The sequence below is a fragment of the Temnothorax nylanderi genome, unplaced genomic scaffold (genome assembly GCF_030848795.1).
Source record: "Temnothorax nylanderi isolate EJ_2023f unplaced genomic scaffold, tnyl_v1.0 TNYL_tig1086_pilon, whole genome shotgun sequence".
In the NCBI taxonomy this organism is placed as follows: Eukaryota; Metazoa; Arthropoda; class Insecta; order Hymenoptera; family Formicidae; genus Temnothorax; species Temnothorax nylanderi.
Window position 1 is genome coordinate 13,557 of NW_027250148.1, and position 26,873 is coordinate 40,429.

Consider the following 26,873-nt stretch of genomic DNA (forward strand, 5'->3'; position numbering starts at 1 on the left):
TGACTACGTCCCGCCGAGCCCGGAACCCATCCAACGACGTGGGAAGGCACAACCCAGAGTGTCGCACGGAAGTGACGGGAAGACAATCGTGGAGGATAGCGACGAGTCGACGAAGGTCGAAAAAACCGGACCAGACGACGCGCGGCAAAGCGAAGGGCGTGGCGCATCGAGCAGGAGGGGAACGTCCAGCGACGGGAGAAGGAGGAAAGAGTCCACGGCGAGAAGCGAGAGTGAGCGAGAATCCGAGGTTGAGGAATTGCGAGAGCTGCGAAACCTCGTGATAAAGGCCCGACGACGAGGACCGATCCGTCGAAGATCACCGAGAAGTGGAAAATTCCGACGTTCCGACGAGCTCACGCGTCGAATAACGGCGTTAGCAAGGCGATATTCGCATACGCCACGGAAGCGGACATACTCGGAAACCGTGACACCCGAGCCGAGCGACGCAGCCGAGGGTAGGAAGCGGGAGAATACCACGGAAAAGCGGAGTCCTACGAACCGTCACAAGGCGGGAACGCGCGAGCGATCGACGCGACGTAAACAAAGAGCCCGCAGGAGCGACGGGGACACAAACCGTAGAGGGTCGAGAGTGGGGGAACAAGCCCCCTATATAAGAAAGGACGCGAGGCGCGCAACATACAGTCGCGCCATGGCGAGAGAAGCGAACGCACGCCAGGACCGCGAGTCCGCGGACATGGCGGACCTCACTGAGGACCAGTTCGCGAGAATGGAGGCGGGGTTCCGCGCCATTTACCAACGGCGCCTATACCGAACGAGTCAACGGTATAATGAGTTGGCCCTGAGTATGATGGAGGGGTACGTGGAAACGTTACCGCCCACGCCCCGGATGACAGCCGAGCAGGCAGAGCAAGCCCGCGCACGAGTGGAGAAGACGCTCGAGCTCATTGAGCAGAGCGAGCGGGAGCGCGATCACCAGGTGGAGGTGATACGCGACGCCGAGGTCCCAGGTCCTGGAAGCAGTCGGGAGCGCCCGACATTGACCATCTTAACATCCGTTGGATGGCCGACCGGCGCGGTAAGGCGGCCATTCACCGAGAGGGTGGACGTTACGGCCGAGGGGATCAACGTTATGATTGAACCCCAACGGCACGAGGAGGCGCGTCCAGAGGAACCGAGCGGCGGAGGGGAGCCCAAGGCGGGGACTTCCAAGGACACCCAGGGGACAACACCCGCGAAAGTTCCGCAGGCTACACAGACGGAAGCCGACAAAAGGGACGAGGTTCGCGAGGACACGGACCGTGGCACGAAGGAAGCGGATCCGGGCATATACGCCATGATGGTGGGACAAGTCTCCGAACCAGAATCGGCCATATCTCCGGCCACCGTATGCCGAACGCCTCGGTACCCGGGTAAGGACATGGCGCGATGCATAGAGACGTACGTGCCGCCGTTGATAGAATTGGCGAGCACCTCGGAGGAAGAAACCGCCGAAGAAGAGCGACCGATCGAGGGAGTCAAGCGGGAGGAGGAGAACACGACCACCAGCGACCAAATGAAGTCCGCGGCACAGCCCGAAGCGGAGGGTGCGCCGGATAGGGAAAGGCAGGACCCAGAAGACGGTATACCGCTGACCAAACCATCCGAGACGGACACCGTCATACGCGAGGAGGCCGCGAACGATCCCACTCCGATGATTGGGGTCAGCGAGCGGAAAGCAGCGAGGGCAGCAACGGTGCGCAACCGCGTGATCCAGGAGGATGACCCAGAGACCAGCGAGGCCGAGCGGGAAAGGCGCCGGCAGAGGAGGAGAGAAAGACGGCAGCGGTCAAGAGAGCGACGTCGCCAGATTGAGAAGGAGCGAGCGGACCGCAAGCGAAGAAGGGAAGAAAATCCGACGCCAGCCGTCCATGCGTCAGCCGCCGGATTAACGGGGAGGTTGCGACCGCTCTCTCCAAGGGCGGTCGTGCGCCGCCAAGGGTCACCGCGCGTGGTGATCGAGCGGACAATAGTACCGCCGAGCGTCGCGAGCGAGAGCGATACGCCGGGCGTTCTGGCGAACCGGCCATCGCGGGGTGTGCCCGCCACCGTGCAGGAGGGGATGACCGCGGTGGAGCCCAGCGAGGACTCTATCCAGAGTCGAGAAATCGAGCTCCAGCCGCCCATCAGGTGGGTACCCACCCCCGTTGGCGAAGTGGACCAGCCGTCGGACGACTTTTTAAGTCCGTCGAGCGGCGACGAGGAGACCGAGTGAGGCGAGCATCAAGCCGCGACGGAGCGATTGAGTCACCGCTGGGAGGATTACCCGTTTCTTTTATTTGTTATCTCTCACGCTTAAATTTTGTTTTGTTGACTCCATTTTTGACGTTCTCGACCATAGGATGTCGAGACTAGGATAAGTTAGATAATAAGTATCGCGAGCCCGTGCGGCCATACAGTAGTTTGAGCAGTAAGAGTCGCTGACCATGTAGGTTCATTTTCATTTTGTTTTCCGGTCCATGCCGATAGAATGGTTTAGTTTGACGCGTAGAGGTCAGCGTAGGTATCCACGCGACAAGAGGGCGGACCACAACAATCTCCAGAAACGAGTCCTAGGGAGCGAAGCTCGAGGACCTGGGACACACGCCCATAGGGTCGGCGTCAACATCCGGACATCAAAGGTACGCCCGGAAGACTTCCTCAGGAAGTCGGCCTGGAATTCTGTTCTGGGGCATCTCAGGGGAGGTGCGCGGAGGTCGGCGTCAACGGCCGACGCGTAAAAGTGTCCCCGGGCGACTTCTCCAAGAAGTCGACCCGGAATCGGTATCAGGAACGTCCAAAAGACGGTGCGCACAGGTCGGCGTCAACGGCCGACACCCGAAAGTTGACTCGAACGTCATCTACGGGAAGTCGACCCGGAATCGGCATCAGGGCCGTCCAAAAAGTGGTGCGCACAGGTCGGCGTCAACGGCCGACACCCGAAAGTTGACTCGAACGTCATCTACGGGAAGTCGACCCGGAATCGGCATCAGGGCCGTCCAAAAGCTGGTGCGCACAGGTCGGCGTCAACGGCCGACACTCGAAAGTTGACCCGAACGTCATCTGCAGGGAATCGACCCGGAATCGGCATCGGGACCATCCAGGAGGCGGTGCGCACAGGTCGGCGTCGACGGCGCTGCAGAAACGGCAAAGGTGAAAACCTGGTGTAGCGGGATCGAGACAAGAGGTCTGCGACGTAGTACCGCACGCGGAAAATTCCACCCGGGAGCATCCGTATAGGGGGCACGGGGGACACGCGTGATAATCACGCGCGGCGCGCAAAGGGAAAGTTGTGACGTCATATCGAACGACGAAAACAACTCCAGAGTGGGGATGGTCCGACGTAGTAGGGAGCCCTTCCGGCAAAGTGGGGAGCCCGAGCGAGAGCGGGGACTCGGGGCAGTCTCTCGAGTACCACGGTAGAGTACGGACGTGTCTCGCGTAGCAACGGATCGCGCTAGAGAATAACACCGAGTTAACATACAGTGATACAATACAATCGGGAACTCCCGCGTGAACGCGCGTTAAACATTCACTTAACAATAGTGAAAGATAATTATTTATCAAAATCATAATCCGTGATAACGAAATAGAGCGGTGGCGACTTAGTGCGTATCGAGTATATTACAATCGTGGACATAGGGTCTCGCGACTACGAGATATTGTACGAGCATCGTCATTAGTGATATTTAATCCATCGCGATCATTGAAAACAGTGTTTGCGGAAATTTATTGTGAATAAAGCGCGACTCACACCGAAGTGTGGCGACTCCACTGTGAAGCACCTTTATTTATGTGAAACGATCTGTAAAGCTGAAATAACGATCGGAAATTAAAGAATAGTGAGTTCTTAAACAAAGTCTCAAGATTAATTATACAATTAGTGCACGTACCTTCTACTTACCTTGTTCCTTGGCGATGATCCCTCGTTGTCCAGCGGCGATCTGGTATGCGATGTAAAGCGAGGATCCGGAGACGACCAGCAGCAACGACGATCCATCCTGGACAGGGCCTGCAACAAAAGAAGAACATTAGCACGTAATTAGTATAAGTTATCGAGACGTACCTTTATCCAGTATGCAATTATGCGAGGATCTGGAGACGGGATACAGCAACGGTGATCCAGTGAGGACATCAGCCTGAGATTCAGGAACAACATTAGCGTCTTGGCGAGAAACAGGGCGTTGGTGCGAATATACCTTCTCGGTAGTTGAAGGTCAAACCGAGTGGCGACCGTTTGATAGGGATATTATCCGCCGAAATCGGGCTTAACTCGTGCCGTCCGGTCACAACCTAACCTGAAATCGCCGTGAGCTGAAGTTGTGCGCCCGGCGCGCCACAGTGACGAGACTGGCGGACCAGCCCCGGGTGCTTACTGGCGGATAAGCCCCAAACATAAGTTTCAGGTTTGATCGCCCACGAAATATTAGACATCAACGATAATGAAAAAACTACACTGGATTCGTGTTCAGCATGCATTACTCTTTATAATCACGTACCTCAAGATTTGGAGAGCAAACATTATTGCAGATATTACAATATTTCCACGCGCAGAAAATTTCACTTTCACCTTCCGAAAACACGTTTGCCCTCGTAAAAATCATAACACGGCAGGTAACCTGCCGAAACTCCGTTGGTCACATGGGTACCATAAGCAGCGTTTACAATGTTAATAGCGAGTTCGCACAATATACAGGTTCCGAGATATTTGATTTGGCGGTTCAACCCCGTTGGCGGTTTAGCTCCGGTCTTCCCTATATATATATATATATATATATATATATATATATATATGTATATTTAAAAGTTATAAATATATCTCTACTACTATATAAAAGGGAAAAGTTTGTACTGTTGTTCGGGGTAATCTTAGAAACTATTGGACCGATTTTACAAGTATTGTATATGAAGTAGGGGTAGAATTTTCCGGGGAGTGCTATAGGGTGTATAGTTTTTCGTTACCGATCTTTATTGGAACCGGTATCCGAAATTTTTCCAATTTTTTGGGAAATAATCTACGTAATTGTTCTGATTTCTGCAAATTTTGAGATATCGAGCTAATTTTTTTTTATGGATAGAATATTATTATATTGAATTTGGCGAGAATCGGTGAAAGGGTTGCCGATTTTTGCTTAAAAAGTGTGTAAGTTATACGATGTCATATTTGTCATCTTATATAGAGTATCATTAAAGGAAGGTTGTTTCGAATTTGACGAGGATTGGTGGAGGGGTTACCGATTTCTGCTTAAAAAATGTATAAGTTATTTGATGGATACAGTATTATTTAAGGAAGATTGTTATTGAATTTGGCGAGGATCGGTGAAGGGGTTACCGATTTCTGCTTGAAAAGTGTATAAGTTATACATGTAATTTTATATAGAGTATATGTGAAACTAGCAGCTTATAATGACAAGAGAGTGAATTGATAGCAGGTCAGCTTAGTAATTTCACAAACAGTTTTTATGAAAAATCAATACATCAAACTTCGTACTGATTGTATTGATTTTCTTAGTACATGAGAAACGTCATTTGTCGGCGACACGTTTTATATGAATGATTTGCATTTCGAGACATTTCGTGTTTTCGTAATACAATTTAGAAATTATTATGAATATTTGTCGGCTATGCGAACAGTATAGAAAGAAATAAAGTGAATAATAAGTTCAAGTATTTCTATTCGAACTGAGTAAAGTGTTGTGGTAAAGCTCTTTCGACATGTGATGTTCCTGAGAAGGCGAAATTGTGACAAGCAGATTGGTTATATATATATATATATATATATAGGGGGACCGGGGGGGGGGCGGGGGGCGAAGTCGGGCTCGGAGCGAAGTCGTTTTTGCAATTATCTCGAAATCTGTATGTTGTGTAAACTCGCCATTAATAGTGTAAAGGCGGCTTATGGTGCCCACGTGACCAACGGAGTTTAGTGAGGTTACGTACCATATTGTGATTGTTATCGAAGCAAACGTGTTTTCGCAGGTCGAAAATTTGTAATACCTTTAGTATTACTGTCTCTCCAAATCTCAAAGTAAGTGATTCTAAATAGTAATGCATGTTGAACACGAATCCAGTGTAGTTTTTTTATTTTCATTGATTTCTATTATTTTATAAGCGACCAAACCTAAAACTTGTGTTCGGGGCGAAGTCGTGACCAAGCCATCGGGGCGGACTCGTCCCGGTGGTTTCACTCTATTTTCCGTTGCAAATGCGTCATTATATTTCTCAACTGCAGGAAAATGGTACGCACGTACCATCGCAAAACGGCTGTCGTCGACAAGGAGCAGCTTGTGGATCATGGTAGGACCATGACGATATATGACATCCCTGGAATCGTGACTAAGGCACTGCCACTTGCCGTAACGCATCAAAATATTGTGTGGATTTGAATGCACTGGAATTTCTCCATTCAACTCGGACATTTTCCAGGAATACGAATTTTTGCTGAGTAGCGTTACGGATAGGGAGAACCAGCTTCTACTTCCGCTGGTCCCGAAGAAGCCAATCTTAACGCAGCCGATCCGGATACATCAGCCGAACCTGACGCAGCCGAACAGAATAGAAATGAATTCGATTTCACGGATTCTTCCATGTCCCGTCGTGATGATACACGGAACTTGAGCGCGACGCTTGAAAGTATTCGAGCGTTTCCTAAAGCCGCTCCGAGGCAGACAACTCGTAAAGGACGAAAACGAAGAACGACCGCCGTCCTTACTGACTCGCCTCAAATGAAGGAATTGGCGACTGAGCAGGCAGAGTCAAAGCGGAAGAAAGATGAAAAATCTGCTACAAGGAAGAGAACGACAAAATCGACCATTACCACTACGCCGAGAAAGAGAGGCCGGCCCAAAAAAAATGCCACGCAATCAGAACCGCAGCCTTCGACGAGCAGTGGGCGAAAAACGAAGTCAAGAAAATTAAATAATATGTGCTGCGTATGCTCGGACATGATAGAAAACAGAGCTGACGAAAAACAGTGCATTTCGTGCAGGCGTAAGGCACACAACGAGTGCGTGCGCTCGTCAAACTCTGTCATTAAATGTTTTGGTAATTCTTCAGTTTAGCTACACCAGCACAGAAATCGATGAAATTAGGCTTATTCGACGCGTTTTTGCGTAAAACGAAAGAATCTGGCAGAAAAAAGTGTCGCTCTGCCCCGCGAAGCGAGATATTAATCGTTAAAGTTGAAAGGAATTAGGTTATGAGACCTGTCATACCGACGAGATGTAGCGACTACGAACATGCCCTGTGACCATATGCGCATGCTCAGTGGCCGCACGCGCATGCAAGAGCCCAGACAGCACACGGATATCCGATGGATATCCATAAGACGTCCTTTAAGGATATTAAGGATATCCATAGGCTATCTGTTTTACGTCCTTCGGATATCCTATGGACGTCCATGGTATATCTGTTTATGAAATTGGTGGACATGCTTATATCCCTAAAATGTCCCCCATGTCCACAGGATATCCGATGGACGTCCTATGGACATCCAGAATTCTGATTTACATTAAAAGGATAAAAACAATGAAATATATAATTATTTTAAAATAATATATTTATTTTAAAAATTATATAAAGTATATAATTAACAATTGAAAGTATAAAGTATAAATTCGTAAATTGCACGTACAAATGGTAATGTTTATCGATTTGACGATATACACAAACATGTGTATATCGTTAATTCAAAATAAATTTTATGCTATGATAAATTATAAATATAAGTTTTAAAAGAAGTATATATAAAGTTACAAAAAATATGAAAACTGCAAACTCTTTTGCGTTATTTAACTCTCGGTTGTCACACGGGGTCAAAATGACCTTAACCAATTTTCAAACAGCTGCATGCTGTGAAAAAACCAACAGTTTAAGTAAATCGCAAAAAATTCTAGAATTAAGTTTAAACATTATAGAATGTATTCTCAAAAAATTAACTTATATTATAAGAAATTAACTTTTTGAGTGGCATCATGTTAAAAAAAATCCTTAAAAAATGTTCAAAAAAGAGATATAACAACTGAAGGTTAAAAATAAAAATATCTCGAAATAAGCAAAAGCGAAATAAATTGCACGTGCAATTGTTAACATTTACAATAATGTTTTATTTTTCTTCTTTTTCTGCCCTTTCTTTGGCACGTCTTAGTCATATTTTAACGGGTTCCTCGACTTCTTTACGGTTTTCTGCTACTTTACATAGTAAAGCACTTCCTAAATAGAAAAAAAAAACACAATATAGACATAATTATATATTTGAAACATAACTATAGTAATTATATAAAGCGTCGACAATACACATACAAATTTACAAATATAAATCCATTTTCAGACAAATTTAGACTAAATTAATAGTATTATTTTTGCTTTTAGAAAAAATCTTTAATGTTTTATTCATAATGTATAAATGGCATTGGTGTTTAAGTATGTAATCAATTATTATGTTATTTTTATCAAATGCATATAGGTTTTTTTAACACTGCAATAAGTTTGTTATATTATTTCTCATAACTGACAATAGCTCACAAAACGTATATCTGTGTATATTTACGTATGTATTGCGTAGTATATGTAATAAATTGTAAAAAAATACATATATGCACTTTGTGGAAATTAACCATTGTGATGTGATCAACTTTGTATTGTTTATGCTTTGTATTCTGATTAGATATTTAGCTAGCAATGTACCTTGCAACGCAATTGCAAGAAATAGTTTTCCAAACACTTGCTTTTTTTTATCACCGTGCCAGTTATACTGTTCTGCAAATCTATTTGAGAGGAGAAGCGACAAACATCCCTTTACAAAATCATATGGAGCAGTTCCTCCCAATTTTGAAAGTCTTTTTGTCTAAAAAATATGAAAATTATATGTACTTAATAATAATTACGCTAATTAGCAATGGAAACTTGTATCAAAGAAATAATACAGAAAACATACAACGGATTGAAAATGATTCGGTTCTTGAAAATATTCTTCCACTTTGTTCAATTCTTCTAAACGTTGCAAAGGAAAATGAAATGTACTTAAAAATGTAGAGTCAGTCTTATCCGCATTTTCTTTCCTCAAAAATGGAACTTTTATATCTTCACAGCATTCCTTTATCAGTTCTCTGACTAAAAATAATTCCTTAAATACTCTCCGAAATTTTTCATCTAAAAAAAAATTAAAATTTATTTTTATACACACTTATAGATGAATTATGCACAGAAAAAACAATATCAAACATTAGTATCAAATTAAAAATAACATATGTAGCGCCTTGGCTACCTTTGTTTTCGCTCGCTATCGTTCGCTCGCTTTAGGACGGCAGGATGCGCAGTGTGAGGTTCCGTAATTGATGAGACGTGAAAGTCTGGTAGACACAAGATATATTCTTAATAACGTATGTACAGCTATATACATGTATGTACAGTAATGGGACGTGGCCCTGAGAAGGACCGTTGATGTGGTGTATTTGCGTGGCCCTGAAAAGGGCCGATTGTACGGGGCTACCGCGGTGGTCGCTCAGCCCACGTAATGGAGGGCTGTGTCCTCGTCCGGTGGAGTGGCTGTTGTCCCCACTTATTCAGGCGCTTCCAGGCCGGCGGTGTTCCGGGCGGCGTACCGGACTCACGAGGGTGGAAGTCCTCGTACTCCGTTTGCGTAGCCTGTGTATCTGCTGGCCACGGGATACACGCCTGCGTTCCTCTCTCGAAGATGGGAGTCTCCCACTCGCTATCCGTCTGTGCCTCGGCGTCGCTGATAGCCGTCTGCGTCTGAAGACCGCGGTGCACTCGCGGCGGTGGCACGGTCTGTGTGCCCTGCGAGTGGAGGTCCCTCGGTGATGCAGGCAGCGGCGATAGCAATGAGGGTACGATATACCGCGGCGATGTGCGGCGGCGTAGGCGGATATCCCACGTGGTGAGATGGTCCCTGGGCGGACGAGTGAGCGGCCACGGTGGCGAAGTGAGTCGTATGAGCCTCCACGCTTTCGTCAGGCGTTCCTGGGGCTGCGCTGAGTTGACGGGCGGCAGCGACGGGCGTGACGTTGGTGGCCTGGTCCTAGCGTGCTTTCGCAGCGTGGTCGTTATCGAAAAAGTACTTCACTCTCGGTATCTCCTTTTACAGGGAGCGTACGAGCCGTGAAATGCTGGAGATCCCTTCCTGATGCGGCCTTATATTCCGTTCTGTCGAAATATTAAACGCGAGAAAACTCAGCCGCCTAGCGGTGTGAGCTTGTTGTTATCCCGGTGTCATCCTGGGAACACGTGCCTTAGCGCGCGCGGCCGCTTGCCGTGCCGCTGGTGCTCCTGCTTGTCGGGGCGCGTGGAACGGGTTGCCGTTCCGTAGGCGCGTGCTTATACGCGCGCGGTGTGGCGGTTGAGCCGCCGTTTCTCAGGGCGCTCATAGCCGCCACAGGACCCCCTTTGTTGTATTAAAGTCCTGCCTGGAATCGCACGACTGGCTTTCGTGTTCGGGGTTTCGTGTCGTTTCCTCTGTTGGGTCTTTCTTTGCCTGGTTTGTCTCGCTTCTTGGTTTGATCCCCCTGGTTGTGGTTGTTTCAGCGTCTGTGAGGGTGTACGCCGGTTTGAGGCGCTCTACCGAGACGTTAGTGGGTCTGTTTCCTGTTTGGATGGTGAAAAACCGCTCTTTCCGTTCGATGACCTCATATGGTCCGTCGTAGCGGGGATGGAGTGCGCCTGTTGGCGCGTCGTGTCTCACGAAAACGTATGGTGTCTTTTCCAGGTCTTGGTGCACGAATACGTCCTCCTTGCCGTGTCGCTTCCACTTAGGTGTCAGGCGGCCGATGTGACTGCGTAAGCGGGTGATGAAGTCTGCCTCGTCGGTCCTTCGCTCGTCTTTGCTCGTGCCGAAGAACTCTCCTGGTAGGTGGATCGGCTCCCCGTACACCATCTCTGCAGGTGATGCTGCTATGTCTTCTTTGAAAGCTGCCCTGATGCCCATGAGGATTACTGGAAGGACTTCGGTCCATGTCTCTGTCTCGTGGCATCTGATTGCTGCTTTTAGCTGGCGGTGGAACCTTTCCACCATCCCGTTGGATTGTGGGTGGTATGCTGTTGTCCTCCAGTGCTTGGCTCCGGTTATTTGCATCAGGCGTCGGAACATGTCGGACTCGAATTGGCGTCCTTGGTCAGTGGTGACTCTCTCCGGCATCCCATATCGAGCCATCCATTGTGAGAAGAGCTGTTTTGCGATGGTTTCTGCCGTGATGTCTTCCACTGGAATTGCTTCGGGCCAGCGCGTGAATCTGTCCACGATGGTCAGGCAGTATCTGTATCCCTTTGATGTTGGCAAAGGTCCCACGAGGTCTAGGTGGATGTGTTGGAACCTTCGTGTGGGTTGAAGGAATGTCCCGGTGGCGGGACGGTTGTGCCTGTTGATCTTGGCACGTTGGCATTGGAGGCATGCCCTTGTCCATTGCCGGCAGTCCTTGTTGACCCCTGGCCATACGAATCGTTCCGTGACCAGCCTTGTGGTTGTTTTGACTCCGGGGTGTGCTAAACCGTGTAGGTTGTGGAAAACCTGCTTGCGGTATGGCGTTGGGACGAACGGTCGCTGTATTCCCTTTTTGGCGTCGCAATACAGCATCGTTTTTGTTCCTGGAATGTTAATTTGCGTTAATTTTAGTCCGGACGTGCTGTCCTTTTGTATTGTGGCGAGCTCTTCATCCTCGCTCTGTGCTCGTGCTAACTCCTCGCAATCTACTGCTGTCGCTATACTGTCCACCCTGGATAAGGCGTCGGCCACCACGTTGTCGGCGCCCTTAATATGCCGAATATCTGTTGTGAATTGGCTGATGATTCGAGGTGTCGAGCTTGCCTTGGCGAATTTTTCAGAGGGTTCTGCATCATTGCGTAAACCAGTGGTTTGTGGTCGGTGTACACGATGAAGTACCTTCCTTCCACGAGGTGTTGGAAGTGCTTTATCGCTGCATATATTGCCATCAGTTCCCTGTCGTATGGGCTATATTTCTGCTGTGCTTTTGACAACTTTTTGCTGAAGAACGCTAGCGGCTGTGCTTGTCTTTCCACTATCTGGTGTATGACTGCTCCCATGGCAGTATCTGAGGCATCCGTTCGTCATGGTTAGCTGGGGCCTCGGGTTGTGGATGGGCTAGCAGCGTCGCTTGGGCAAGACTCTTCTTACAGTGCTCGAAAGCGGCTTCCAGTTCTGGCGTCCATGTTACCGGTGTCTTTCCTTTCTTTTGTTTCCCGGCCAGTATGTCGTTCAGTATCGCTTGCTCCTTCGCTGCGCCTGGAACGAATCGTCGATAGAAGTTAATTGTGCCGAGGAATCGTCGGAGTTGCTTCACCTTTTCTGGCTTTGGGAATTGTCGTATTGCTTCTACTTTCTCTGGCAATGGTCGTGTTCCGTCTTTTGAGACCAGGTATCCCAGGAATTTCACCTCTGGCACTCCGAAGGTGCACTTGGCTGGGTTCAACCGTATCCCATATTGCTGTAGACGTCTGAATACTTCCTTCAGATGGCGTTCGTGTTCCTTTTTGTTGGCGGAAGCTATCAGTATATCGTCGATGTAGGCGTAGCAGAAGTCGAGCCCGTTTAGTACCTCGTTGATGAACCGTTGAAAGGTTTGCGCGGCGTTCCTTAGACCGAACGGCATGTAGATGTATTCGTATAAACCGAAAGGTGTGGTTATGGCCGTCTTCGGTATATCCTCTGGGTTAACCGGTATCTGGTTGTATGCCCTGACCAGATCTATCGTTGAAAAAATGGCTTTTCCATGTAGCGACTGCGAAAAGTCCTCGATGTGTGGTACTGGGTACCTGTCCGGCTTGGTTCGCCTGTTTACTGGGCAATAGTCTCCGCACGCTCTCCATTGGTCTGCTTTCTTAGGGACCATATGCAGGGGTGCTGCCCATGGGCTCTTTGAAGGCCGTATGATACCTTCTCGTTGCAGCAGGTCGAACTCTATTTTCGCTGCTTTCAATTTGTCCGGCGCCAGGCGTCTCGGTCGGCAGGCCTCCGGCGGCCCTGGCGTGGTGTTTATATAATGCATCGTATTGTGCGTGCACTTTGATGTTCCCGTCTGCCGTGTTACCTCGGGGAACTCCTTCAGGATGCGATGGTAGGGTGATTCTTCGTCAATCGCCTTCACTGAGGTGGTATCCTGTTCTCTGGTGCGCCCTTTCGCACACAGGCCTGTTTGGCCGTCGACCAGGCATCCTCTTCTGACGTCGGGTAATAAGTGGTAGTATGCCAGGAAATCGGAGCCTATGATCGGTGTCGTGACGTCCGCGATGATGAATCTCCACGGGAAATCTCGTCGTAGTCCGAAATCGGGCTGGAGGTTTGTATTCCCGTAGGTTGCTATGGTGGACCCGTTGGCTGCGTAGAGTTCGCATTTCTCCTTTTGCTTTTCCTTGCCTCGCTGGCGCGGGTACACGCTTACGTCTGACCCGGTATCTATTAAGTACCGTATTTTCGTCTTTCTGTCCGTCAGGAAGAGGCGGCACGGTCGTGGGCTATCGTTGTTGTCCGCCATCAACAACTGCCCTCCGTGTTTTCCGGCTGAGCCGCTTTAATTGCTTTGTAGGTGCATGGTTCCTCGCATTTCCGTGCTTGGTCTTTGAAAGTCCGGTGGTAATAACAGTGTTCCATCGTGAATCCTTTGGTGTGGCCACGGCTGCGGCTGCGGCTGCGGCTTCGCCCTCTGCCGCGAGGTTGGTTCGCTCTCCATGATCGGTTTCTCTCATTGGAGAACCGCGTTGTCAGAGCTGCTACTTGCTTTGTTAGCGCCTGGATCTGCGTCTCCAGCGTTTTCTCTGCGCCTGCTGGGGTTACTGCCGCGACCATTGCCCGGTCGTTGACCTCGTGTATGCGATCGGCCTGCTCTGCGACGTCCTCTAAACGGTCTCCCTGACGTGTTGCTAGGATGACCTGCATTTGGGCCGGTAATCTCCCCAGCCACAGTGTCCGGAGTAGGTTGTCTGGTACTACGGTGCCTGCCAGGCCTCGTAGGTGGCGTAGGAATTGTGATGGCTTCCTGTCGCCGAGTTCTTCGTGCTCCAGTAACTGTCGCGTTCTCTGCTCCTGAGATGCTGACAATCGTTGTATGAGTGCCTGTTTTAGCGTGCCGTACTTGTTCTCTGCCGATGGAGATGTGATGACGTCTTTTATTTCCTTGGCGAATCTTGTGTCTATCTGCGATAGTGCGTAGGCATACCGCGTTGAATCCTGCGTTATTCCGCATATAACAAACTGGCTCTCCAACTGTGCGAACCACAGCTCTGGCTCCTCTGGCCAGAATGGTGGCATTCTCAGTCCTACCCGGTTTATATGGAGTTCTTCCTTGACTTGGTGGGGGTTATCCCCCTCTGCAGCTTTTTGTGTCGCCATCTGTTCTCCGTTTGCGCACTCCTGCGTCGGGGTCACCAGTTGTAGCGCCTTGGCTACCTTTGTTTTCGCTCGCTATCGTTCGCTCGCTTTAGGACGGCAGGATGCGCAGTGTGAGGTTCCGTAATTGATGAGACGTGAAAGTCTGGTAGACACAAGATATATTCTTAATAACGTATGTACAGCTATATACATGTATGTACAGTAATGGGACGTGGCCCTGAGAAGGACCGTTGATGTGGTGTATTTGCGTGGCCCTGAAAAGGGCCGATTGTACGGGGCTACCGCGGTGGTCGCTCAGCCCACGTAATGGAGGGCTGTGTCCTCGTCCGGTGGAGTGGCTGTTGTCCCCACTTATTCAGGCGCTTCCAGGCCGGCGGTGTTCCGGGCGGCGTACCGGACTCACGAGGGTGGAAGTCCTCGTACTCCGTTTGCGTAGCCTGTGTATCTGCTGGCCACGGGATACACGCCTGCGTTCCTCTCTCGAAGATGGGAGTCTCCCACTCGCTATCCGTCTGTGCCTCGGCGTCGCTGATAGCCGTCTGCGTCTGAAGACCGCGGTGCACTCGCGGCGGTGGCACGGTCTGTGTGCCCTGCGAGTGGAGGTCCCTCGGTGATGCAGGCAGCGGCGATAGCAATGAGGGTACGATATACCGCGGCGATGTGCGGCGGCGTAGGCGGATATCCCACGTGGTGAGATGGTCCCTGGGCGGACGAGTGAGCGGCCACGGTGGCGAAGTGAGTCGTATGAGCCTCCACGCTTTCGTCAGGCGTTCCTGGGGCTGCGCTGAGTTGACGGGCGGCAGCGACGGGCGTGACGTTGGTGGCCTGGTCCTAGCGTGCTTTCGCAGCGTGGTCGTTATCGAAAAAGTACTTCACTCTCGGTATCTCCTTTTACAGGGAGCGTACGAGCCGTGAAATGCTGGAGATCCCTTCCTGATGCGGCCTTATATTCCGTTCTGTCGAAATATTAAACGCGAGAAAACTCAGCCGCCTAGCGGTGTGAGCTTGTTGTTATCCCGGTGTCATCCTGGGAACACGTGCCTTAGCGCGCGCGGCCGCTTGCCGTGCCGCTGGTGCTCCTGCTTGTCGGGGCGCGTGGAACGGGTTGCCGTTCCGTAGGCGCGTGCTTATACGCGCGCGGTGTGGCGGTTGAGCCGCCGTTTCTCAGGGCGCTCATAGCCGCCACAACATACATTCTATTTAACGATCATTATTTCATTTATGAAATAATCTTAAATGTCTTTTTAGGGTCATTATTTCCAACGTCTGTTAACCTCTAATTGACAGTTAATTTTCAAAATAGCCAATTTCTACTGGCTATTCCAAAAAATTAACCGTCGGTTAGAGGTTAACAGACATTGGAAATAATGACCCTAAATAAGAATGTTTTCCCTCTCCCTGTATATGTACGCAATATTTGTCTGCACAAGTACTAATAGAAATCAATGCTACAACATATACATATTAGATCTTGTTACTGTTCATTCAATTAACAAAAGGCAATGCTGACATACAAAAGATATAGTATTTGAAAATGCGTTTTTATATATTTGATGTTATTCAGCAAGTGAGCAATGCAGATGTAGTAGTACAAAATATTTCTGACTAAACTGTGAAATGTACTACGTTTAAGCAAGCGTTACTTCTGTAGTAACTTAAGATAATTGACTCATTTACGCAGAGTAAATTATCGTAAGTTACTACAAAACCCCGTTTACGCGAAGGAATTATAATACAGTAATTGTCTCGATCATCCCATGATTGAGGTTAGGTTATTCGATCTTATTGATTGTGAAAGCTGCATAGCAAATATATAGGTTTTAATAGGCTAACTCTCTTATATCATTTACACGATATAAAGCCAACGGCACACAATATAATTTTTACATGTAAAAATGAAAAAGGATTACCTTGGATTACCTTTGATATAATTAACGTATTTGACGTGAGAACACTGAGGTATAAGCAGAAATAAGAGATCGGGATCGGAATTACATACAGATGGCGTTGGCATAGAAGGATAGCATATGGGCATACAAACTTGTCCATTTTGGGATATCCCTAAAGTGTCCACAAAAGTATATCCGATGGATATCCTTATAAGGTCCATGGATATCCCGACAAGAAATGGACACAAAACGGACATCCATAGGATATCCTGTGCTGTCTGGGAGGTCACGTGACAACTGTTTGATTGGTAAGTCAGAAGTGTAACATAATTCGAAATGATATTCTTTCGGCGTATAGATTAGTGACGCGCTTTAAAAGTATTTAAGTGTTTAAAGCGCGTCACTAACCTAAGCAGGGCACACATGTGTGTGTGTGCCCTGCTTTAATGAAAATCACAACTTCTATAAAGCAGGGCATACACACGTGTGTGTGTGCCCTGCTTTAACGAAAATCACAACTTCTATAAAGCAGGGTATATACACGTGTGTGTGTGTGTGTGTGTGTGTGTGTGTGTGTGTGTGTGTGTGTGTGTGTGTGTGACCTGCTTTAACGAAAATCACAACTTCTATAAAGCAGGGCATACACACGTGTGTGTGTGCCCTTCTTTAACGAAAATCACAACTTCTATAAAGCAGGACATACACACGTGTGTGTGTGTGCCCTGCTTTAAGGAAGTATTCTACTGTAAAAATTTCAAAAAATCGAAAAAAAAAATTTTTTTTTCTCAAAGTATATGTTATGAAAAATATGTCTGTAAAGGGATTTGGTTAAATTCATAAAATTGACGAAGTTGTAGCGGTTTAAAGGGAGCGGCTTACAGCGCGCAGTGCCGAACGCAGCGGGAGACGAGCAATAGCTTTGTCTCGACAGGTCTCGTAGGTTTTCAGTTTGAAAGAGGGGCCTAACGGTTTCTACCTGATCTTTCTGAGAAAACATCTGCTCTCTCGGATCAATATTCAGAGAGTTTAGTATCCCAGCAAACGCAAAAGGATTAAAAGATATTAAAATTTTTTAATACCTTTGAATCCCTTTTTTGGCGGAATTAGATGAAATTAGATGGGATTCGAAATGAGATGGTCCAATCCCATGGAATCCAAAATTCTTGGAGAAATAAAAAAAATTATTTATTTCGAAATTTTATTACTATTTTTTAACTAAATTTGTTTCTTAAGATGCAGTCTATGATTATAAATATTTTCTCGTATTTGAAAAAAACACTTACCTTGGTGGGATTCGAACTCGGGACCTCTGGATCGTGAGCCAACTGCCTTACGTGGTGGACTACTTCTTAATTTAATGTAAGTGTTATATATAGTCTACATATGGGATAACCAGCGCAAATATATAATTTTTCAAAAATCATCTTAAGAAACAAATTCAGTTTAAAAAGAGTAATAAAATTTTGAATTGGATATATAATATAATATTTCTTAATGTCGGGTGAATGTCGGAAACCAGTGTCGGCTCATTACGAAATTTTGTGTTCGTAAATATATTTATGAAAAAAGTATATTTATAAAGTTAAAACATCCTTATCAAATCCACTTTATTCTATGCAGAAATTCTTTTGCGCGCGCAATGGAACTAACCTCTCAATCATGCAGTGATTCAGTGCTGTACCGTGCAGATATATCTTATGGATCTCTCAACCATAATATTTGTGCTGCAGACCACATAAGAGAGATAGCAATAATTCTTTGGTTGAGGCAACCATATACGAGGGTATTGTAACCGAATGTCACGTATCGTAAGAACTACGGTTATGAAAACTGTATAAATGAGCATATTTTAACAGCTACATTCAATGTAATATCAATTTAACTTGAATTCACATACATTTCTTTTTCAATCATAGAGAATGTTGTTGTAACAACCGTAGCAATTTTCTCCGTGTGAGATACCACATATGTGGAAGATAAGATCGCTAACAACAAGTAATCAATTTTTAGTGTCGATAGTCGAGGTTGCTTCAAAGATGGTTCTAGTAGACATTGGAGAACAAATGTATGTTTGTTCAATGCCTAATGTATTCGAGGCTGATTAATTAAAACCTTTTACTTTTAAAAATTATCTTTAATCGATAATTTTATGTAAAATTGATAATGTAATTTATTGTAAGTATGCGTATTATAATACTTAATATTATTTTAAAAAACACTATGTCTTATATGACTTTATGTGCTTGTTACTCGGAGTATCCAGATAGCACAGAGAATCGAAAAAGAATTCTTTTGTATGTCACCAATTCTGAATTCTTTTTTAGATGCAAAAAAAATTCTTTTTAGAAAATAAGGAGAATTGTATTCTAATCTACCCTCTCCCAGATAGCACAGAGATTCGAAAAATAATTCTTTTTTATGTCACTAATTCTGAATTCTTTTTTAGATGCAAAAAGAATTCTTTTTAGAAAAAGAATTCTTTTTGCATCTAAAAAAGAATTCAGAATTAGTGACATAAAAAAGAATTCTTTTTCGAATCTCTGTGCTATCTGGGAGAGGGTAGATTAGAATACAATTCTCCTCATCGAGCTCACGCTGTACGCTGAAAAACGAAAAATAATATAATTTATTTTATTGTCAACTTAATTGTATATATATTTGCAATAAAAATTGTCTAATATGATTTTTGTAAATAAAACGTTTTATTTTAATGTAACAATACCGACTGTTGAATATTTAAAAAATTTAATGTTTTACATTAGTCTGTTTATCCCAAAGTTACCAAAAATTAAACTAATACGGAACTTTTAAAATTACAATTAATTCATAAGAATGACTTTTAATTTTGTAAGTGATAGGGAATGACATATTCAATATATATTATAGACTCAAATAACGATGGGATAAAACTAGGAATTTAACGTATTATACTCGTTTTTCAATCTTAATTTGGAATAAAATGGAATTTGTTCTGTTGTAAATATCGCCAGAATTCAATGGAATTCGATATATACATATTGATTTCCAAATTTGGGATTCAATGGTCCCACTCGGCATGTAATATTTCAGAAACATTTCTGCAAAATTCCATTTGAAATATTACACCTTTCATCAATATTTCAGAAATATTTCACGACCGTTTCTGCAACATTTCTGCAATGTTTCAATCGGCACAATTATTTCAAATGCAACTTTGCTGAAAGATTTCGGCAATATTTCTGAAATATTTCTGAAATATATCTACGAAATATTGCAGAAACACTTCAGAAATATTTCAAATACATTTTACACTGAGAAAAATGTTTTGTATTAGCAAACAAAATTTTGTTACTGACGCAAAAACTATTTGTTGATATGTGAAAAATGAAATATTTTGTTACCGGAACAAAAAAAATATATTAAGCCATGTGCGTATAGCCGCCGCGCATTTGTCCGAAGAAATCCGACTCTCAGCCGGTCACCCATCCAAGTAGTATACCGGCGCCTTGTTGCTTGACATCGATGATCGAACAGGGTAGTGGTGATCCTCTGACTCTGACGCTTCTTTCTTTCTTATACTTGCTTATTTTGGTGAGCATAAAGCTATCGCATAACAATATTAACAATACAGATATACGAATAAATCTTTTTTGCCAGTCAGCGTCGAATATTATTTTATATTAAATATTATTAAATATTTTATATTTTATATTAAAAATGCCATATGACAAAATTTGGAATATTAGAAAATTCTTAATAAAATAGAAAAAATGCAATAAAATGCAATATTAAATAATAATAAAAATTTTTTATAAGTTCTAAAGTCTGTCAGCAATTTTTCGGAAATATTACAAATGCAATGTTGTATGTGAAACATTCAAAAATATAACGCGTGCAATGTAAACATAATAATAGTTTTATCATGTATCATAAATGTTTCTAAACCATTACATCTGCAATATTTCTTCTGCAATATTGTAGAAATTCACTGCCTGCAATTCAATTTTTCATTACCTACGCAATCTTTCAGAAATTTTTCAGAAATATTTTAAATGCAATGTTGCGTTTGATATGTTACAGAAATATTATTCGTGCAATGCAAACGTAATATTACTTTTATAATGTTTCAGAAATATTTCTGAAATATTGCATCTGCTACATTTTTTTGTAATATTACAGAAACTTACAAATATTGTAAACAACTTTCTGAAAAATTTCAGAAATATTGTTAATGCAATATTATAAAAAACATGATGCAGGTACATTTCTGAAATATTTCAGATGCATAGTTACAAATGAAATGTTAACGAAATATTTCTGCACCATTTCCGAATATTTCAATATTTCAGCAACATAACATGCCGAGTGGGGTATTTATTTCATTGTCGGAATAGTCGGAATTCAATGGAGTTCAACACGGACACTTTTCAATCCCTATCCTGGCATTCAATGGTATTCATTTTATTGTCAGAATAGACGGAATTCAATGGAATTCAATACGGAAATTTTTAATTCCTAGTTTGGCATTCAATGGTATTCATTTCGTTAACGGAATCAATGGTATTCAATGGAATTCATGACGAAACTTTCCAATCCCTAACCTGGCATTCAGTGGTATTCATTTCGTTACGTTTTTGTGTCGGAATTGGATGGGATTCAAAAAAGACAAATTCTTCCCAAAATAAGGAATTCCATGATATTGAAACTATTTCAATCCCTTTTTTGGACAAAATAGAATTCGGAAAGTCCTTAATTGAATTTTTGGCAATCCCGTTTTAATTCTTTTCAATCTTTTTTTGTTTGCTGGGATAGCTTTGATCGTTGAGTAGAGCGGACACAAGGACGCAACTAAAATATTTAGTGTGAGGTTAGAATTATTTGTTACTATTCTCTAACTCTTTACAATAGTTGTCGTTAAAAATTACAGAATAGGCCTATGCAAAAATGGATAAAAAAGGAAGCAGAATAAAACGTCTTAATGCGGAGCGTCACACAAAACAAAAGTTTAAAGGAAATAGATACACCGTTGAGCAGGATACGAGTTTTACTTCCACGTCGGCTGAGAAACTCCAAAATAGAAGAGATATGGACGTTGCTATTTCGAAAGAATTTGGCTACTGCATTTTGAATTTCTTCTCAGTTTTCTCTGAAATTGCTTCCAGTGTAATTTGCAAAATTTGCAAAAAGAATATAAAGTTTTATCAGACCGCTAATCGTGGTTTAGGATTCAAAATTTTAATGCAGTGCAAGTGCGGTGAACAATTAATTAATTCGTGTCCGTTAATTGATAATGCGTTCGAAATCAATCGTCGATTTGTATTTGTTATGCGACTCTTGGGAATTGGCAGAGAAGGAATAAATTTATTTTGTAGTTTGATGGACATTAGTCAGGGGATGGCTATCAAAACGTACTATGCCTGTCTTGAAAATATACATCTTGCGACTTCGTCAGTTTACGATTCCATAATAAAAAGTGCAGTTGAAGAGGAAAAAACAAAAAATGCAGAAGCCGGAAATCCTGAAAACAATTTAACCGTTTCGGGAGATGAAACGTGGAAGAAAAGAGGATTTTTTTCTTTGTTCGGTGTCACTACGCTTATAGGAAAATATAGCAAGAAAGTGCTTGATACTGTTGTAAAATCTAGTTTTTGCCAAGCTTGTAATATGTGGAAGAACAAAAAGAATGATGCCATTCATGAATTTAATGAATGGTACGAAAGTCATGAAGAAAACTGCACCATAAATCACATCGGCAGTGCAGGTAAAATGGAGATCGACGCTGTTACGGAAATGTTTTTAAGGTCTACGGAGAAGCACGGTGTTAAATATGCCACGTATATTGGAGATGGGGACAGTAAAACATTTAAAGGTATTTTAGATGTTAATCCATATGGTGAAGAACTTATCGTCAGAAAAAAAGAGTGCGTCGGTCATGTTGAAAAAAGGATGGGCACAAGACTTCGGAACGTAAAAAAAACGAACAAAGGTATTGGCGGAAAGGGCGCTGGAAAATTAACTGACAAAGTTATCGGCGAGCTTACGAAATACTATGGTTTAGCCATTCGTAGACACCCTCACTCTGTTGCTGAAATGAAAAAGGCAATATGGGCTACATATTATCATAAAAGCTCGACGGATGAAAAGCCGCAACATATGTACTGTCCGTCTGGTTCAGACAGTTGGTGTAAGTGGCGTAAAGCCGAAGCCAATAACACACTTCAAAACTTCACTCATGATCAAGCACCTCTTAATGATACAGTTTTAAAAGTAATTAAACCTATTTACGAAACTTTATCATCTGATGATTTATTAGAAAGATGTTTAGGAGCAGCAACACAAAACAGTAATGAATCACTAAATTCATTGATTTGGACTTTTGCTCCAAAACACATCCACTCAGGACCAAAAGCCGTCCAAATCTCCACTTTTTTAGCAGTCATCATTTTTAACGAAGGATTTCTTCCTATTTTGAAAACTCTGTCTGTAATGGGAGTGACTGTTGGGTAACAGGCACAGATATACGCAAATTCCCGAGATAACAGCCAAATTGACCGTTCGGAGAAACGATCGACAGATGCTGCAAAGAAAGCCAGAATTGCTACTAGGGAGGAGAAATCAGCTGAGCAGGACTTCTTTGAGCATGAGGAAGGTCCCCTGTATGGTCCTGGACTGGCAGATTAATCTTCGTAAGTAAAGATCCTTCATAAACGGTGCGCAAAACTTTAAACGCGTTTTTCTCAAAACCATGTTTTTTGAACTGGTACACAAGATATCTCAAGATCTATTTGACCGATCAAGTCCGGCTTTTGCGTACATCTTCAGCAGATGTGCCGCTATAGCCGGAACTAGAATTAAGTAAAAAAAAATTTTTTTTTACGATTTTGACAACCTTCGAAAGATAAAAAAATTCATACTAAATTTTCAAAGTGCCGCCATTTTTTAAATTTTCAATTTAAAAATTCCATTCTAGTTCCTGCTATAGCCAAACTCATACTAATTAAGAATCTTTTTGAATTTTTTGTTTCAGACAACCAGAATAGACGCAATCATGTGTACCGTTTTTTTTTGCCATGTATTTGATAGGGTATAATTAATATTTATATTCATTAATTTAGCTTCAAAAAATATTTTTTGTGTTCTCTAAAAATAATAAAATATATAAACATAAAAAGCTGATATTAACCATTTTCACTGGTTTCTTGTAAAAAAATCCCGAAAAAAGCGCATTTTACAGTAGAATACCCCCTTAACAAAAATCATTAAACAGTTAAATACTTTTAAAGCGCGTTACTAACCTACATACCCAGGTAGCAAACACAAGTCATTTTGACGTCAAATACTAGTCATGTTTGTACAAATGACGTCAAATGACCAAAAAGCGACTATGTCTTTAAAAATGACATTATACTGACGTTATTCCATAACATCATTATGACGTCTATTTTTAGTCATTTTTGGTTAGGTTAGTCTATGACATCGGCGACTAATAATGGACGTTTATAAGACGTCATTTCTAAGACCATCTAAAGACGTCATTTTAAAGACGTCTTAAAGTCGTCCAAATAAGGTCTTTTTGTAATATAACTATTTTTACTTCTTAATATTGTTTAATAAAGTAATAATAAAATAAAAACCACAAAATTAACTGCAATATGTTTGTTTAGCAACTTTATGATTGAAGTGGCGAATTTATGGTATAAGTGGATGTAGTTGCGTGTGATTATAGTTTTATGATAACTATTTCACGCAGTGTTATAGCTATCAAGAAGATTATCATTACAAGATTTTTGAACACTTTAAAGATGTACCTGTTATAGACAAGTACAGTTAATAAGGAAGCATCAGGGTGAGAAGATCGTCACTGTCCACTAGATCATCGAAGTCAAGCGACTCGGACGCGGTACTGTACTAGGATGGGTGACCGCCTTGAGAGCGGCTATACGCACATGGCATGTAACGAAACAGTTAAAAAAGTTTTTTTTCTTAGATAAAGAAAAAAAACATTTTTTTATAAACGTTTATCAAGTAGACATTTTAACATTTTAATTTCATAAAAAACATTTCTAGAAACCGGTATGTCGTACAATGGACCTATTTTTGCCGTCAATAAGACGTCAGAAAATGACGTCAATTGTCTGTGACATTAGACCGTCATTTTAACGTCATTATGCCGCCAGTTAGTGACGTCAGGAATGGTCAGTAAAGGACCAAAATTTGACGTCAAAATGACTTGTGTTTGCTACCTGGGTAGGTTAGTTGACGCGCTTTAAACACTTAAATACTTTTAAAGCGCGTCACTAATCTATACGCCGAAAGAATATCATTTCGAATTATGTTACACTTCTGACTTACCAACCAAACAGTTGTCACGTGATCTGCTGCATGCGCGTGCGGCCACTGAGCATGCGCATATGGCTGCAGGACATGTTCATGGTCGCTACATCTCGTCGGTATGACAGGAATCATAACCTGATTCCTGTCAACTTTGGGAGCTTTCCATCTAGGAGACACAGAGCGGCACTGTGTGACACGGTCGAACACTGTGTCTAGATGCTTGATGGAATGCGTTGTAGTTCTAAACTACATCGCTAGAGTCTGCTTATGTCATCCCACGATAGCTAGTGAGAAATCGCGCGGTTCGCTTATTGAAGAAATTGAGGTTATTTAATTAAAAGATTTTAATGTGTTCAAAGTACGTATGTATTAAATCAAACATAATATGTACATAATATGTATTAAGTCAAACATAATCATCATTTGTTACTGTTTTTATTGGCAATGAGTTACAAATATATGATATTTTGCAGATGGATATAAATAGAATTTTGTGTCAATTGATAGAAACTCCAAACTTAAGTAGCAGTTCCGATTCAACCGATTCAAGTGAAATGCAAGAATTAGACAGTAGTTCGAGTGGCAGCATCACTTCATCCAGTAGCGACGAGGAGCACGCAGACTTATTGTTTTTTCCTCTACTGCATTACTTAACAACTGGCCGAAGGAGACATCAAATTACGAATTATCTTTCGATTATTGATTCCTGGACAGATGAAGAGTTTAAGGAGCATTTACGGTTAAACCGACACACTGCACAAAAACTTATTGGTATAAAACATGTTCATATGTTTGATTTATACATAATGGTAAACGCAATTCACATTATTGTAACCATAATGCGTGCTGTATAAAATGTAAAAAGAATTTTTTGTTACAGATGAGCTACAGTTATCAAATTTTATTCCATCGCATTTATTTGGAAAGATACCAATCTCAGCAAAATTGAGCTTTTTGCTTTTTCTGTGGTATATTGCCAACACAGAACCTTTGCGAACTATGGCTGATAGATTTGGAATTTCTATCTCATCTGTATTTCGGGTTCTCCGACGGGTCATAGCCTGGCTGATGACAAAATTAGATGAAGTGATTAGATGGCCACAAGGGCATGACATAGTTACGACCATTGAAAGTTTTTGTGCTAAGCAAGGAATTTCAAACGTCTTGGGAGCAATTGATGGGACTCACATCCGCATAGAAAAACCTGCAGTGTTTGCACAAGACTATTGTAATCGAAAAAAATTCTTTTCCATTAGTTTACAAATAGTGGCAGATGCGAATATGCGGATTACCAACGTACATTGTGGTGAGCCTGGTTCTCTCCATGATGCACGTATATTCAGAAGATCAGAATTGTATCATGCAGCAAATGGTGACAATGGTGTATTGTTCCCTAATGATACCTTTTTATTAGGAGACTCCGCATATCCATCTTTGCCATGGCTCGTTCCGCCATTTAGAGATAATGGTCATCTCACACCACAACAGATGGAATTCAATTTTATACATTCATCTACACGAATGTCTGTTGAAAGAACATTTGGGCAATTAAAAGGACGGTTCCGTCGTATCAAATTTTTTACAGAGTATCGTGAAATGTCCTTTATCATTAATACAGTAGTTGCGGCATGCATTTTACATAATTACTGTATTGACGGAAATGATGTTTACAATTTTCCTGAAGAAGATAACGACGATTTTGAGATTTCAGTTGATAATAGGGAACTGGAAATATCAGATAGAGCAGCACGAGATCGCAGAATGGAACTATTTAACGAACTGTTCCCTGAGCAATGATTTATTGTACATACGCGGTCATTAATGCCTGGACACCGCGTGTGTACGTAATTCTCCAAACGATTAAATAATATTGACTCTATAAAAGACAACAAATAACTGTTGACAATAACTGTATCTTATATATGTATATCAAATTATCTTTATTGAACATTTATAATATAATATACATTTATCTATTAAATCTTTGGCTTATAATTTATCATGTACTTTTGGTATAGTTACGTGTCAATAAAAAAGAAAATACCCTCTAATCTTTGGGTTATAATAATATATTATTTGCATTGTAACTCACTAAAAAAAAATAACACTTAAGTTAAGACTTAACGCTGCTCTAATCAGAATCGGACTTTAGTCGGAATCGAATGTTTCATGAAGATTCTGATTCTCTTTGTCTTCTACCAATTTTTTTAGTAATTTATATTTTAATCTTTCGATTTCCACAAGTTCTGAGTGACGGTTTTTCTTCTCTTTTGTCTTCTTCATTGCAATCTCTTTTCGCTGTTCCAGTTCAGCCTCTTTCAAATCAAGCTGTCTTTTTT

The 26,873-nt window shown here is 42.9% G+C and overlaps 2 protein-coding genes, 1 long non-coding RNA gene and 1 pseudogene across 3 annotated transcripts; 2 read left to right on the plus strand and 2 right to left on the minus strand.

Moving 5' to 3' along the window:
* Positions 1-13,477: 13,477 nt before the first annotated feature.
* LOC139786603 (uncharacterized) lies at positions 13,478-14,332 on the minus strand. The gene has a single exon (XM_071725756.1). The coding sequence runs from the start codon at positions 14,330-14,332 to the stop codon at positions 13,478-13,480; it is 855 nt and encodes a 284-aa protein (XP_071581857.1).
* Positions 14,333-17,397: 3,065 nt separating this feature from the next.
* On the minus strand, positions 17,398-18,537 carry LOC139786602 (uncharacterized). The gene is made up of 2 exons (XR_011722353.1): positions 18,119-18,537; positions 17,398-18,036 (listed from the first exon to the last, which is right to left on the minus strand). It is a non-coding gene; the product is annotated as an uncharacterized lncRNA (long non-coding RNA).
* Positions 18,538-21,144: 2,607 nt separating this feature from the next.
* On the plus strand, positions 21,145-22,881 carry LOC139786599 (uncharacterized; annotated as a pseudogene).
* A 1,808-nt stretch (positions 22,882-24,689) lies between these two features.
* On the plus strand, positions 24,690-26,515 carry LOC139786601 (putative nuclease HARBI1). Its single transcript, XM_071725755.1, has 3 exons — positions 24,690-24,892; positions 25,008-25,305; positions 25,415-26,515. Exons 2-3 carry the CDS (start codon positions 25,008-25,010, stop codon positions 26,329-26,331), a joined length of 1,215 nt encoding a protein of 404 aa, XP_071581856.1. The 5' UTR covers positions 24,690-24,892; the 3' UTR covers positions 26,332-26,515.
* Positions 26,516-26,873: the final 358 nt, after the last annotated feature.